Here is a 14,997-nt window from a genome sequence, read left to right as displayed (position 1 = left end):
TTATAGGGACACCTGGCATTTTTGTGTCTAGTCTAACTTTGGCACTGAATTTTTCTTTACCAAAACCAAAAGTTTTTCGAATTTCTTTTTTCATGGATTGCGCCATTGTTAGTATGTAACATAGCTTGTGTTCAAGACTGCAGCTGTACTTACTACCTACTGCGCATCTAGTTTGCTTTGAAGAAGGAAGACGGCCATTCGTACTTTTCTTGTCTTTGTACACGTTCATCGCTCTTGGATGCTCATTCTTGGCATACAATCTAAGAATGCTCTGTAGTAGAGAGTGAAAGCAATTTTGTGGGTCCTCTTATCAACATTATGAAAAAAGGCGAATCATCTGTTTTTGCGCATTGATTTCGCGCATGTCATCACAATTTGAATTGTTTTGCCATTTTAATCAATAAACAAACTTCAACGTATTCAAAAATCATGCGACACTAATTAATTACAAAAATCCTGCTAAGACAAAAACTAAAAAGTTATAGCAACAAAAGAACATTGACATGCCACTTCCGGTCCACGTTTTACGTAGCAAAATCTCAAACTGCTACCGCTAAAATGTCAGCTGCACGCAGTTGCAGAGTCTTGTTTCGTGCGATATTTGACGAGTTGCAGCGATGCCTCGAGGCAAACAGTTGAGTCCAAAAACGCGAGGGAAAATTGAAGCCCTTCACTCAGTTGGCCATTCTGTGCGTCAGATCACAGCTTTTGTCTGCCGCTCCAGGAATTCGGTTCATCAGTGCCTGCAACAGCTTTCCCATGGCAGCAGCGATTATGAAAAACGATCTGGACGTGGGAAGGCAACGACAATCCGGGAAGATCATCGACTGAAGAGAATGGCACTGCAGAACCGACGAGCACCATCACGACTGCTCTCGTATCAGCTGGCTGATGAAACCGGCAAGCAGGTCTTAAGTAGAACAGTCCGTCGTCGTCTCAGTGAGACAGGAGTGAACACTCGGAGGCCTAGAAAAAACCACTGTTAACAGAAAACCATCGGCGTTTGCGACTGGGATGGGCAACCACTCACACACAATGGACTTTGGATGACTGGAAATCTGTTTTTTTACAGATGAGTCAAAAGTCAGCATAGGATACGATGGTGCTCTGTACGTTTGGCATTGCAAAGGTGAGGAATTTCTCCCTGAATGTTGTGACTGTACGGTCCAGCACACGGCTAGTGTGATGGTGTGGGGATCGATGTGTTGGCATGGTGTGGGGTCTCTGGTGAAACTGGAAGGTCGTTTGGACAGCACGGCGTACCAACAGGTTCTGGAAGAGCACATGCTTACAGACGCAGTGGCACTGATAGGAGACGACTTTGTCTTCCAGCAGGACAACGCGCCAATCCACACGTCTCGGTCAACAAGACAATGGCTACGCCAGCATGACGTCACACTGTTGGACTGGCCGCCAAAATTGCCTGATGCGAATCCAATCGAGAACTGCAGCTGAGCTCTGGAATGCTCTACAAGAGGTGTGGCAGCAGATTCCAGCCGCGCGTGTCCGGAACTTGGCAGAAAGTGTTCCGCGACGTTTGGACGCAATCAGGAGGGCGAGATGCGGGAACACTCGGTACTGAGGAACTGGTGAAGGGCTTCAATTTTCCTTTGCGTTATTAAAACCGGCTTTTTTAAAAGCCACTAAACAAAATCAGAGAGTCTAACTTACGACCCTTACGCAGTCATGACGTCATACACTTTTAGGTCTCGTTTTCCGCAATGCGAAACGTAAAGAAAACAATTTAGGGTCTACAGTATTCTCAAGAAACCTAACAATCAATGCGGTAACTATTAAGTTCTTAACAATATTGATAGTTGGTAAATTGTGACCTAATTATTGTGTTACTACATACCCACAGCGGGGTGTCCCTATAATTTTGTCCAAGTCTGTATACACACACACACACACACACACACACACACACACACACACACACACACACACACACACACACACACGCACACACACACACACACACACACACACACACACACACACACACATACACACACACACACCACCACCACCACCACCCTTTTTCCAGTCTGGATCTGCCACTGGTTCTACCGTATCAGTCAATTAGAAGCCAATAAAGTGAGTGTGTCTGTAAATGGGCATGTCCCCTATCCCCTCCATTTCTAGAGGTCACATTACGCCTCTGGTCCACACATGTAAATTTGAGACTTTTGTGAAATAAAAATGCAGTGGAATGAAACTGGATTGTGAATAAGATAGAATGGAGTACTGAGATATGTACTAGGACACTTAGGTATTCAGAGTGAAACTTTGCTTGTGCCTACCATACTAAGCTATTTAGAGATTATGTTGGAACAGTGCAAGGACATCGGTGCTTAGTGTTTGGGTGTTTAGAAGCGGTATATTATATGCATACAATGTGTTTCTGTATTTGGTGTGGTGCTTCTAGACACTTTAGCAAATTGTGCATTGTAATATGTGTGGGTGTGAGCACATGTGAAAGAATTTGAGATATGTATTGTTTGTTGCCTATTTTGTAGTCACATGGTGTTGGAGCACGAGGTTGCTTGTCTGGATATTAACCCTCCATCTCGAGATTCAAGTCATTCTGAACTTGTTGCTGTGGGTCTCTGGACTGAAATATCTGTGAGAGTTCTCAAACTGCCATCACTGGATCTAGTACTGACGCAACAATTAGGAGGAGGTAAACCAGTTAATGGTACTCTTGCATGTCTACTCCTGAGCACAGGGATGGAAATTGTGGTAGGAGGGTGACCAACTTCTTGCTAATATTTCAGCTATGAATCATAAGAAATGGGAGTTTGTAAAAGTCACGTGACTTAGCAAGTAGTGTACTCAAAATGTATAAGGCTTGAGTGACTTTCTGCTTGTGACTATGTACGTGGCTGTTTGACTAGCTGGCGTACTGACTATGGATATCATGCCCAGGAATAGGCCATGCCCTTAGTACAGTCCAATCACGAAGCAGGATTTGTCGTACATGGCAACCACAGACAATGGACACACCACCAGTCATATCCCTAAAATATTCATGCAAAAGCTGTTTACAGACCTCTCTACTTTTTCACCAAATCACGAGACTGTCTTTTGTCTGGAAAGATGGGGCCAATGGGTTTGCACAAAGCGACTGTGAGAGTGTCTCGCGGTAGGCTTGTTGGGAGAAAGGACTGGCAATCGTGAGAATTAGGAGTAAATCATGAGATTGGGAGACATGCTCGTAAATTGTGAGTCTCATGACGAAATCATGGGGAGTTAAGAGGTTTGTGTTTACCAGAACAGCGTAAATTCAGGTAAAATTCCAGAATTTGTTAGTCAGTTAAAGTTATAAGGATACACCTACATTTAATTTTGACTGGCTTGAAGTACATTTTACTGAGAACGTTTAGTTTTTCAAACAATAATTGAGCAAGACCACACCCAAATGAAGTATCCCCATTGCTTGTATAAGAATCAGCATGCAAAAATTTATAAACTGCAAGTTTATTCTTAAGTGTAACGACCCTGTCAGTTACTCACAGCAAGTGAGTGTGTTACACTTATGGATCCATAGAACCCTGGATGCATGTGTTGGGTAGGTTGAGAGCTTGTGGACTTAACTGCTAAAGAATTTAATTCAAAGCTACTCTACATCACAGAATTTTGTTGTTCGTACAGCAATTAGTAAATACTAAACATTTAATATGCCTTTTGTGCCCAAAATTATTTTTGTGGATAAGGTGCTTTTATCAATGACAATTTTAGGGGCGCATATTAAATAGTAACTAACTAGAGTCTTACATCATACACTAACTTGTGTGTAGTACATCTATTTTCCAGTAGTAATGCAATGCAATGTCTCCCGGTGGTGCTGGGAGGGCTCTATGGAACTATGCGCTCCCTTAATAAGCAAAAGTGAGGAAGATGAGGAATTTAGAGCACGTCTCCACTAAGACTCCCACATGTTCCGGGAGACTTAACACCTATGATATATGGGCCATTGTGATTTAGCGTTACCAACAAACAAACACCTGATGAATTTGTATTATCTCTGTTTGAGAGCCCATCCTTGCATATTTGTATTGTGAAGTTGTAGTGGTCTGAGTTTATAACTACTTGTTTTTTGTGCTTTGTTGTTTGCAGAAATTATACCACGGTCAGTGCTTCTGGCTGTATTCGAAGGAACATCATATCTTCTTTGTGCTCTTGGAGACGGCTCTTTCTTCTACTTCATTTTAGATGCTATGAAAGGTAGGACGCATGTAAGAAGTACAGTAAGCAACTGCATGCTGGATGATTATAATTTAATGATCAGTATTTCAGTGAATTATGTGAACGTGCTAGCTTTTCATTGTAGGGATTTATACAGTAGTTCAGGAACCCTAGGATTTCCCCAAAGGATAAGGTAATGATTTCTAGCTCTAGAGCAGACTTGGCAAAGTTGTACCAAAGCTCATCTCACGTTTCTTTGAATCTGCAACAGTTGATGCGTCGTTGTGAGAGAAGACCCTTTGATATCCACACTGGCATAGGAAGCAGGGGGAGGGGAACGAAGCTCTTTACTTAGATGAGCACAACTAAAATCAAAGTTAGTTAATGCCAGTTGTTTGAAAGGCGTAGAAAATGAGAAGGTATTGGTATATCATTGCTATGTAATACCTGTGCAGACCTTGAGCATTCCAAAGACAAAGAAAAAAGCTAGGACAATCCAGAAATCTTGTTCACCCATGGCATCCAATCACAGCCCCTTGATCGTAAACATCTACCTGTGCATCTGATCCATTCTGACACATGCTGTGCATGACTTTGACTTGATGCTGATGTACGCTAGTGTAGAGTTGAATTTCTGTACTTATTTCTGGCAAAGCTCTGTAGTGACATACTCTAATTTCATAGGCAATGATGCTTTTACAACCCATTGCACCTCAAATATTGCATGAATCTCTGCATTGCAAATTCTATGAGTTTTTTGTGTTTACATATTCGACAATACTTACCAATACATGCTATAACAGATAGCAATACACTTTTAATGTGACTTTGGGCAAATGTCAGGTTTTATATAAGGCCATACAAACTACAGACTTGGACAAAAGTATAGGGACACCCCGCTGTGGGTATGTAGTAACACAATAATTAGGTCACAATTTACCAACTATCAATATTGTTAAGAACTTACTAGTTACCGCGTTGATTGTTAGGTTTCTTGAGAATACTGTAGACCCTAAATTGCTTTCTTTACGTTTCGCATTGCGGAAAACGAGACCTAAAAGTGTATGACGTCATGACTGCATAAGGGTCGTAAGTTAGACTCTCTCTGATTTTGTTTAGTGGCTTTTAAAAAGCCGGTTTTAATAACGCGAAGGAAAATCGAAGCCCTTCACCAGTTCCTCAGTACCAAGTGTTCCCGCCTCTCGCCCTCCTGATTGCGTCCAGACGTCGTGGAACACTTTCTGCCAAGTTCCGGACACGCGCGGCTGGAATCTGCTGCCACGCCTCTTGTAAAGCATGCCAGAGCTCATCTGCAGTTCTCGGTTCGCGACGGTTGCCAGCAGTTTTGAGTTCATGCCACAAGTTCTCGATTAGATTCGCATCAGGCGAGTTTGGCAGCCAGTCCAACAGTGTGACGTCATGCTGGCGTAGCCATTGTCTTGTTGACCGAGACGTGTGGATTGGCGCGTTGTCCTGCTGGAAGACAAAGTCGTCTCCTATCAATGCTGCTGCATCTGTAAGCATGTGCTCCTCCAGAACCTGTTGGTACGCCGTGCTGTCCAAACGACCTTCCAGTTTCACCAGAGACCCCACACCATGCCAACACATCGATCCCCACACCATCACACTAGCCGCGTGCTGGACCGTACAGTCACAACATTCAGGGAGACATTCCTCACCTTTGCGATGCCAAACGTACAGAGCACCATCGTATCCTATGCTGACTTTTGACTCATCTGTAAAAAAACAGATTTCCAGTCATCCAAAGTCCATTGTGTGTGAGTGGTTGCCCATCCCAGTCGCAAACGCCAATGGTTTTCTGTTAGCAGTGGTTTTTCTAGGCCTCCGAGCGTTTACTCCTGTCTCACTGAGACGACGACGGACTGTTCTACTTGACACCTGCTTGCCGGTTTCATCAGCCAGCTGATACGAGAGCAGTCGTGATGGTGCTCTGCGGTTCTGCAGTGCCATTCTCTTCAGTCGATGATCTTCCCGGATTGTCGTTGCCTTCCAACGTCCAGGTCGTTTTTCATAATCGTTGCTGCCATGGGAAAGCCGTTGCAGGCACTGATGAACCGAATTCCTGGAGCAGCGGACAAAAGCTGCAATCTGACGCACAGAATGGCCAACCGAGTGAAGGGCTTCAATTTTCCCTCGTGTTTATGGACTCAACTGTTTGCCTCGAGGCATCGCTGCAACTCGTCAAATATCGCACGAAACAAGACTCTGCAACTGCGTGCAGCTGAACGTTCAGGCTAACTTATCGCCTAAGTTTGGCGGTCTCAAGGGCAGCGGTTTTAGTGCAGCTGACATTTTGGCGGTAGCAGTTTGAGATTTTGCTACGTAAAACGTGGACCGGAAGTAGCATGTCAATGTTCTTTTGTTGCTATAGCCTTTTTTAGTTTTTGTCTTAGCAGGATTTTTGTAATTAATTAGTGTCGCATGATTTTTTAATACGTTGAAGTTTGTTTATTGATTAAAATGGCAAAACAATTCAAATTGTGATGACATGCACGAAATCAATGCGCAAAAACAGATGATTTGCCTTTTTTTCATAATGTTGATAAGAGGACCCACAAAATTGCTTTCACTCTCTACTACAGAGCATTCTTAGATTGTATGCCAAGAATGAGCATCCAAGAGCGATGAACGTGTACAAAGACAAGAAAAGTAGGAATGGCCGTCTTCCTTCTTCAAAGCAAACTAGATGCGCAGTAGGTAGTAAGTACAGCTGCAGTCTTGAACTCAAGCTATGTTACATACTAACAATGGCACAATCCATGGAAAAAGAAATTCGAAAAACATTTGGTTTTGGTAAAGAAAAATTCAGTGCCAAAGTTAGACTAGACACAAAAATGCCAGGTGTCCCTATAATTTTGTCCAAGTCTATACATACATAGTTTTGTGTCAGCTCTTCCTGAATTTAGGTGCGGGTAGGTGGTACACATGTACATGGTATCTGTTTAATATTAACACATTGTTCTACTCAAATTTAATATTAACACATTATTGTAGTCAGTAGGTTTTACACGCACACAGCTATAGTATGTTTAAAAGTGACTACACACTATAACACACATCAGAACCATGGTGTTAGCGGCTGGTGCATGCGCAGCTGTCTGGGGAGGGGTTGAGGGAGGTTTGCAAGTGATGCGGAAGCTGACACAAAACTATGTATGTAGTTTGTATGGCCTACTGTGAGTGGCTACTGATAGATATGAGCAGCTGGGCAATTATTTGGTACTCTTGTGACTATAATTTATGAAATGTTCTGCAGTTATTTGTGGCTTTGTAAGTTGTATGTTACTGTGTTGTAACTGTTTAAATTAATTGAAGATTTAGTAGAGGAAGTCATGGGTGTCTCAGGGTTGTAGCTAAGGATCCTTAATTAAGGTGTAGCAGACTGTTACACCTTTAGTCTGGTCTGCTACACCATAAGAAGTTATTCTCGCACGTGAAAAGGCTGTCCTAATATTTTAACGTATAACGTCAGTCATTTAAACCCTTGATTGTAATAGCATGCAATTCTGAGGGTAACTGAAATGCAAAAATCAAAGAATATTTTATTCCATTTTTGTTAGTTCATAGCAACTTCATTATGCCCCAAAAATGATTTTATTTTGAAGTTACATTGTGAAGATATTGAGGTGCAAAGTTGCTTCCGGTTGTTTATATCCGGTATAGTAGTAGTAGTAGTAGTAGTAGAAGTAGAAGAAGAAGAAGAAGGAGGAGGAGGAGGTTATATTTACCCAGGAATGCCCCTTCAGCCTGAGGCTGATCTTCCACAGGGGTCCTGCAGCAGCTACCTAAGTAGGTTGCCTTCTTCCCCACCCATTTATACTCCTGAGTCGAGGGAAGCAATTGTGTATTAGTTTCTTGCTTAAGGAAATTATGCCATAGCTCGCCATCACTGTGGCTTGAACTTGCAAACCTTCAAGGTCCCGGATGTAAACACTCCATAAGATGACTCTCTAACCAACTGAGCTATTTGCACCTATATAGTAGGTGTGCATGCTGTGATGTATTAGCATAAATGGAAATGGCTATAGCGCATGCAAGGCAATAGAAATGTCTTACAAGAAGTAAACCTCTGGTTGCCTGCTGACTGCAGTAATGTGCTCAGAAAGAATGTGGCTTTGATTCACTTTTCCAATAATGCCAAGATGTGAAAGAAATGGCCATTACGAGGAAACAAGCAAGAAGTCAGTGGGATGGGCTAACTGCACATTCAGACCCATGCAGTGTGTATCTCAACTAGAATGTTTTGAAACGGAGGATAGCATTACTATGAGTTTTGGGCTTTTACACAAGGTAAACGGAGACTGAAGCCTGAATCATCAAGCTGCGCGGGCGATTTGTGTACTAGGAAGCCATTGGGAAACTGTAACGTGATAATATTCAAGAAAGTCAACAAATACAGAAGAAGAGAAGGCTGAAAGAAAGCGTGAGAAATGAATGGTAAGTCCTGTAAAATTCTAATGATAGAGTTGCTGAATACATGTATATGCACTACATTTCATCAATTTCTCGCTTGACCCATTTTTTACATTTTGCCATTATTGGAGAAGTGACTTAAAGTCACACTTTCTTTCTGAGCACATTACTGTAGCCAGCAGGCAACGAGAGGTTTATTTTTTGTAAGACATTTGTTTTTATTGCTTTGCATGCACTACAGCTACTTCTGTTCCTGCTAGTATGTCACTGCGTGCGCGCCTAGTACACCAGATATAGACAGCTGGAAGCAACTTTGCCCCTCAATCTTCATGAATGTAACTTCCAAAATATAAATCCTATTTTTGGGGCACACGAATGTTAACAACTAACGAAAAATGCAATAAAGTATTTCTTAATTTTTGCATGTCATTTACCCTTTAAAGAGATATTTCAGAGACGCAACATTTCAGAGACGTGCGCTAATGTACATTTTTGCGGCAAAAAGCAATGGCTGCATGTGCTGATCATGACTAATGGAAGTGACAAGAACTGCAACCCGGAGTTACAGTTGATTCCAGTTTTTTCGATAGGACCCCCTTCGGTGTGTGGTAAAAACAGCTGTTTATGCATTGTCTGTCGCACATGAACACTACTAAAGGATAAGTAGGTGAGCGGTATTGACGTCCTTCGTCAGGATCTGTTTTGTCGCTTCCGTGGAATCACGGACATGCTGTCGATGTCACGTGATGTTACACGTGATGGCAAGAAAACCCTCTTCGGCGTCACAATATAAAGCGTTTCCTGCCTGATAACTATGAGTAAGTTGTGCATAAGTGTTTCAGGTACTGAACCAAACAGCACGCTTTGCAAATTGCATCTAAGGTAGATATTCTCTAAGTTGGAGTCCCAATCGAAAAAGTTACAAATGCGTCTGATAGAGTTTATCATTTAATCAGTTAAAAGCATACGTAAGCATATCTCGTTCTGCAAATGCGTCAAATGTCTCAATTTGATTGTTGGTAACCAACAATCAAAGGTGTATGCAGGACGCAATGGACTAGCGCATGTGGCCGAAATGTTCCTTTAATATGGTAAGACTTCTTACATTTGCTTACTTTATTTGAGTATTTGCAAGTGTACTTCTACAATATGTTCTGTTGCAGTAAAGATGACTGCAACAGTACAGTTCAAGACTCCACTCAGACAGATTGCATGGTCTTCTTTTGCACGGTTTCCCCAGGATCTTTTAGCAGGGCGGGCTACCCCGTTTGGATTTTGAGGGTGTTGTTCTAAAGTATTTACCAACAACATTAGAAACTCTGGATCTCAGGACTCTATGTGGGTGTGTGAACATTTTATCTAATTGTATGCATACAGAAGGCAGGTGAAGAGGTGGAGAGGATGTTAGATACAAATAGGGTAGGTGTTTTGTGGACAGCTCTTGCAATGTGATCTGTGAAGTTCCACCTTCAGACCCGCCTTGTTTTGACATCAACAGGTGAACATGGATTTAATTGCATTCTTTAATTAAGCATCATTGGAGATCTAAGTTAGTTGTCATTGTTGTCCTCCCACTTTGTGGTGGAGATCCCTTCACTGTCTGTGCTAGAGGTATCGTTTGATCTAACTTTTATTACCAATTGTTCTACTGATTGTTCAACTATCCCGTCAGTAATATTAATCACAGCACATTTAATATTAATAATCTGCCCTGTTTGATTTAATTCTGTGGGGAAACTTGTATTCTAAATTCTTAGATAATTGATAATTAAATGGTTATTAGTCCTACATCCTCTTGAAGTGATGTTTGGAGGAAATACTGTATTTAAAACATTTTTCATTTCAAGTACTTGCATCTGCAGTCAATAAATGGTACTATCTATACATAATAGATATACACGTGGAAATTCCACGATTATTCACGCCTGTGTCCCACTGTTTTCATATATGGTTACATGTAAGCTTGTACATTGTGCATATAAAGCTCCTTCCAGGCTCTTCACGAGCAACAATCTTGCAAACCATCAAGAAACTGGAAGATGAGCAAACACTCTCAGGAGCAGATCGTTCGTTCAAGGTGGTAGATGTCAATTGTGTGCAATCGCTTTGTGGGACCGCCTCTACACTTCCGCATCACAAAGCACAGAGACAATGAGAACGGAAGGCGTGGAAATCAGCGACAGAACAACCAGACAGTACCTGAACAGACTGGAGTTTTGCTGTTTGCTGCCTAAGAGGGTTCTCTTTTAACGGAGGCACATATGGCATGAAGACTGGAGTGGTGCCAAAGGCAGCACAATAACAGCTCCAACATATTTTTACGACAAGTTGACTTTCCAACTTTACTGCAACGCAATTCGTGTTTGGGTCCCTGTAAACAGAGATATTGTATGTGCAGCTCCTAGGCATGGTCTCAAAGTTCATCTTTGGGGGAAGCATCAGTGAACATGGAGTAACGACACATAAGCTCTTCAAAACCAACATGGACTCTCACCTGTACACGGCACTCTAGACTGCCTTATCACTGATGCAGATGAACTCTACCCAGATGGTTGGCATTTACAATATGACAGTGCACCAACTCATTCGTCTAGGCACGTTCAAGCTTTCCTTGCAAATCGCCAAATTGATGTAATGACTGGCCCACCAATTCTTCCGGCCTAAAACCCGATAGTGAATTTGTGGAGCTGGGCCAATCTGCAATTGAAAAAAACATGTTTGTCAATGCAGCAGGAATTGGAAGAAACAATATCAAATGTTTGGGAATCACTCACTGCTATTGAAATACTAAATATATGCTTGATACTTGAAATGTTACCTGCACAGTTTGCTTGCAGACATCAGTGCTACCTAACAAACAATGACCGCACCTCCAACGCGGTGGATGCGGTGTCGTGCGGGATGTCCGTGTGCTGGTCGATTGCACCCTAAGCACGCGGATGGGCAATGTTCATTTCCCCTGCTTCAGACTCGCAGGCGGCGGCGCAGGCCAACCTACCTAGTCTCCGCCCTAAACACCTGACACGTAGCGGCTAAAAAGGCTTGACCACCATGTCCACCAGATGCATACCGCCGGAAACGTTTCAGTAATTATGTCTGCAACTGTACATACGTCATATGTTGTATGTTGTATGTACTTAGCTCGGCGGCAAATAATCAGACTATGTGCAACTCTATCTCAGATCAAAGAAATAGTAGAAACTGCCAAGACTCAGCAGCTGGTATACAACTGGCTTAGTCACAGCAATGGTAGTGTGGCAGCCATTGAATGTTGGTGAGAAATGAGGTTTGTATTAATTGCAGCAGAATTTGGCATTATCAATAGAGGCAATCAAGCGGCCAGATGGTTGGACACAGCAAGAATTCATTAGTTGTTGCGAATCTTCTCAAAATATTATGGATAGAGTGCTCTTGTTTATGTAGTTTATAACAATTGTCGATAATAATAATGATAGATAATAGGAAACGTTCTATTGTTTTTTTTGCAAAACAAAGCATTTAACCAGTAAAATTATGTACTGTACTGTAATTACATTATTGCCCATTGAAATACTGTATGGGGTACTTTGTGGAAGTCAAGTGTGCGTGGTACATTGTGAACGTAGATAAACTAATCCTACTGTTCACTAAATGTTGTTATTGCAACCACCTTGTAGGCCAGGTAAGCATGGTTTTTTAAGCTTTGTTAGATGCTGCTTTATGACCCATACCTGACGTGCATGCAGGTGTTTATTTAATACTAGTCCTACCCCGCCCTATGGGCGGTAGCAATCTACCTTTGTGCATTTACACTACAATACACGCATTCTATTACTCTATGCATCTTCCACACTCCAGCCAGCGCAGTTTGCACTCTGCATTTGCTGTTGTCGTTGTATTCAGAGTTTTGCATTCCCATCTCGGACTCTTCCCACATAATAACGTCATGATCTATTTATGTAGAAAATGAGCTGGCTTAATTAATTTAAATCTGCATACTTGACTAATTGAACAAACAGACTCCAGCGCATCTCATTTCAGAATGCCAAAGTCTCGTTTCTGGCCATTGGAGGCAGTCTAGGCGAAATCCGACTTGGTCGTTTGTCTCCGGTCGAATTCAACCGGGCCACCACGTTTTGCGACAATCCGCAATGGGCATAGTGTTGATCGGTGCATTACAGATAGACAGTACACAAGGGCTAACAATATCAAGGTCAAATTGTACCGAAGGCATTTGGTTCAGGGAAAGTGGTCTGATTACACTTCTGGTCATATTGTGGAGATGATTGTGACAAGCTGTACTGCCAAGTGGTGGTTCAGTTTTTATTTTATATTATATGCCATTTAGACTTTTCCATGAGATCGTTTAGTACATGTAGATAGGCAGTTTGGCTGAAGTTGTAGTAGCATTGAACTGCATGGTTTCTTAGCGCAACTTCCTGATTAGCAGACGTTAATGGTTTACTTTGTGAAAGCAGGTAAAAAGCCTTGCAGCATTCTGATACAGTATTAGTCATATGCTCAATGCCCAGTTTGATTAGTTAAGTTAAAGGAACACTTCACGTGTGTGGGCATCTCTGACTCTGCCTTCAACTGATAATCTTATCTGGTCACACATGAAGTTGGGAAGTTTGAAACTATCTCAGAGTAAACTTGATAGCTGAACATTATGATAAGGTTAGAAAACAACGTACGAGACGGTTTTCCAAATAATGTCCAATAGTGTAGGTTTTGTTTCACCCTTCGTTTAGACATTTGATACTTGCTTAGGCGAAAGTAAAAGGTGCTTTCACATCACTGCCTTACCTTCAATCTGCACTAAATGGCACACACGGTGATGTTTCAGCTGTAGAACGAAGGCACTTGATGTCGTGTGATTATGACGCAGATTTCTGTGTTTTTTGCTTCGCACAAGCAATTTTGGACTGTACTACGGCCTCCTTTTGTAGAAAGAAACACAAAGGAAAGCGTGAAGGACTGAGCGATTGCCAGTCATTGAAGACGATCCATGTGGATTGAACAACATACGAACAGGTGACTCGCTTAGGAACTGTAAGTTGTTCTCTTTCACTGTCAGAGTTGCGTGAAGCGTCTAGATCCGTTTCTTGTGTACTCTAGTAGCTGGCCTTTGAAAGCCAGACCAAAACAATGCACCGCAGAACACAGCAAATGTTTGGTTTGCAGCCCAAGACCTTAACGTACGTTAATGTCTACTGCAGGTTTGTCAATCGGTGAAGTGTTTCTTTAATGTTGTGCAAATTTTCCTTCATTAAGATACAGCATTAGACAGACATCAGTGACTCTTACCTGGTGAGTGGCTCTTGATTTTGTGGATGAGCTGTATTTTTTAGATAAAGGTCTCTTGCTGGTGCCTGTTTATAATCAGATGATCTTTCTAACAAGTAAACAGACAGTTGTGTCTGTTACTCAATTGCACATAGCTATCACTATCTGACACAGTAGGTGGAAGTCACCAATTTGTAGCCGTTTTTCCTATACCTGTAAGTTATGTCTTGATCCCATCAACTGATGAGTCTGCATTGAGATTAAATTTGATTTGTTTTGAGCGAAATCAACCAGTGTAATTGTAAGCAGAGTTGACTCTGTAATTGCGAGTAGTGGGTGTGACAGCTAGTTGACATTATGTCATGTTATGGAGTCCGATATATAATTGCTAACATGTTCTTATGTATTGTTTGGTACTTATTAATTTATCCTATTCTGAGATTAATACCGGCTTTAGACTAGACTATTTGACTCAAGACAAATTGGCTCAAACCTGGTCCATGCTAATTTGGCTTAGTGTAAACGGTGTTGGCTCAAACTAAGCACGATGATCCCTTGCTACATTGGCTGCAGCTACACCATAGGGCCAGGCTCGAGCTAAACCTAGCTACATGTTACATATTTTTGTGTTACTAGGCAACAATACACAAAGCTTACTTCCCACTGTTTATTCCTGGGTTATTGTCAATATAACAAGCTGTAGTACAAGCACGTGAACTTCTCATGGTGAAAACTGGACTGATTTGGAGGTTAACAGTTTTGATCGACAGTATCGTCTTTATGCACTTGCGCCAAGCATGCCACGTCCAGTTAGCCTGGATAGTGTAAACACACCACCAATGATACCAAATTAGCATGGGCCAGGCTCGAGTCAAATCATTTAGTGTAAAGCCAACATAAGTCATGGAAAATTGATCATCTACATCTTTGGTGTCAGAATTTGCTTGATATGTACATAAAATCTTAGAAAGCCTGACTAATTGGTTGACAGGCTTGCAAGTTTGCATGGGGATTGGAAAACAAGCAAGTAGGCAAATAGACAATTAGAAATGCTTTCAGCAACTTAGGGACAGGTATTAGATGGCCTCATACCAGACCTCTCTTTGTGCT

The 14,997-nt window shown here is 41.9% G+C and overlaps 1 protein-coding gene across 1 annotated transcript in view; it reads left to right on the top strand.

Annotated features, from left to right (window-relative positions):
• Positions 1 to 4,385, top strand: part of LOC134189196 (DNA damage-binding protein 1-like) — a 32,204-nt gene extending 27,819 nt beyond the window's left edge. The window contains exons 11-12 of the mRNA XM_062657437.1: positions 2,520 to 2,683; positions 4,120 to 4,385. Of these exons, the coding sequence (XP_062513421.1) occupies positions 2,520 to 2,683; positions 4,120 to 4,385 (430 nt within the window). The remainder of the gene's footprint in view (positions 1 to 2,519; positions 2,684 to 4,119) is intronic.
• Positions 4,386 to 14,997: the final 10,612 nt, after the last annotated feature.

The sequence above is a fragment of the Corticium candelabrum genome, chromosome 13 (genome assembly GCF_963422355.1).
Source record: "Corticium candelabrum chromosome 13, ooCorCand1.1, whole genome shotgun sequence".
NCBI classification, from domain to species: domain Eukaryota; kingdom Metazoa; phylum Porifera; class Homoscleromorpha; order Homosclerophorida; family Plakinidae; genus Corticium; species Corticium candelabrum.
The sequence above is the reverse complement of the archived record's forward strand: the minus strand, read 5'-3'. Positions and strand labels throughout refer to the sequence as shown.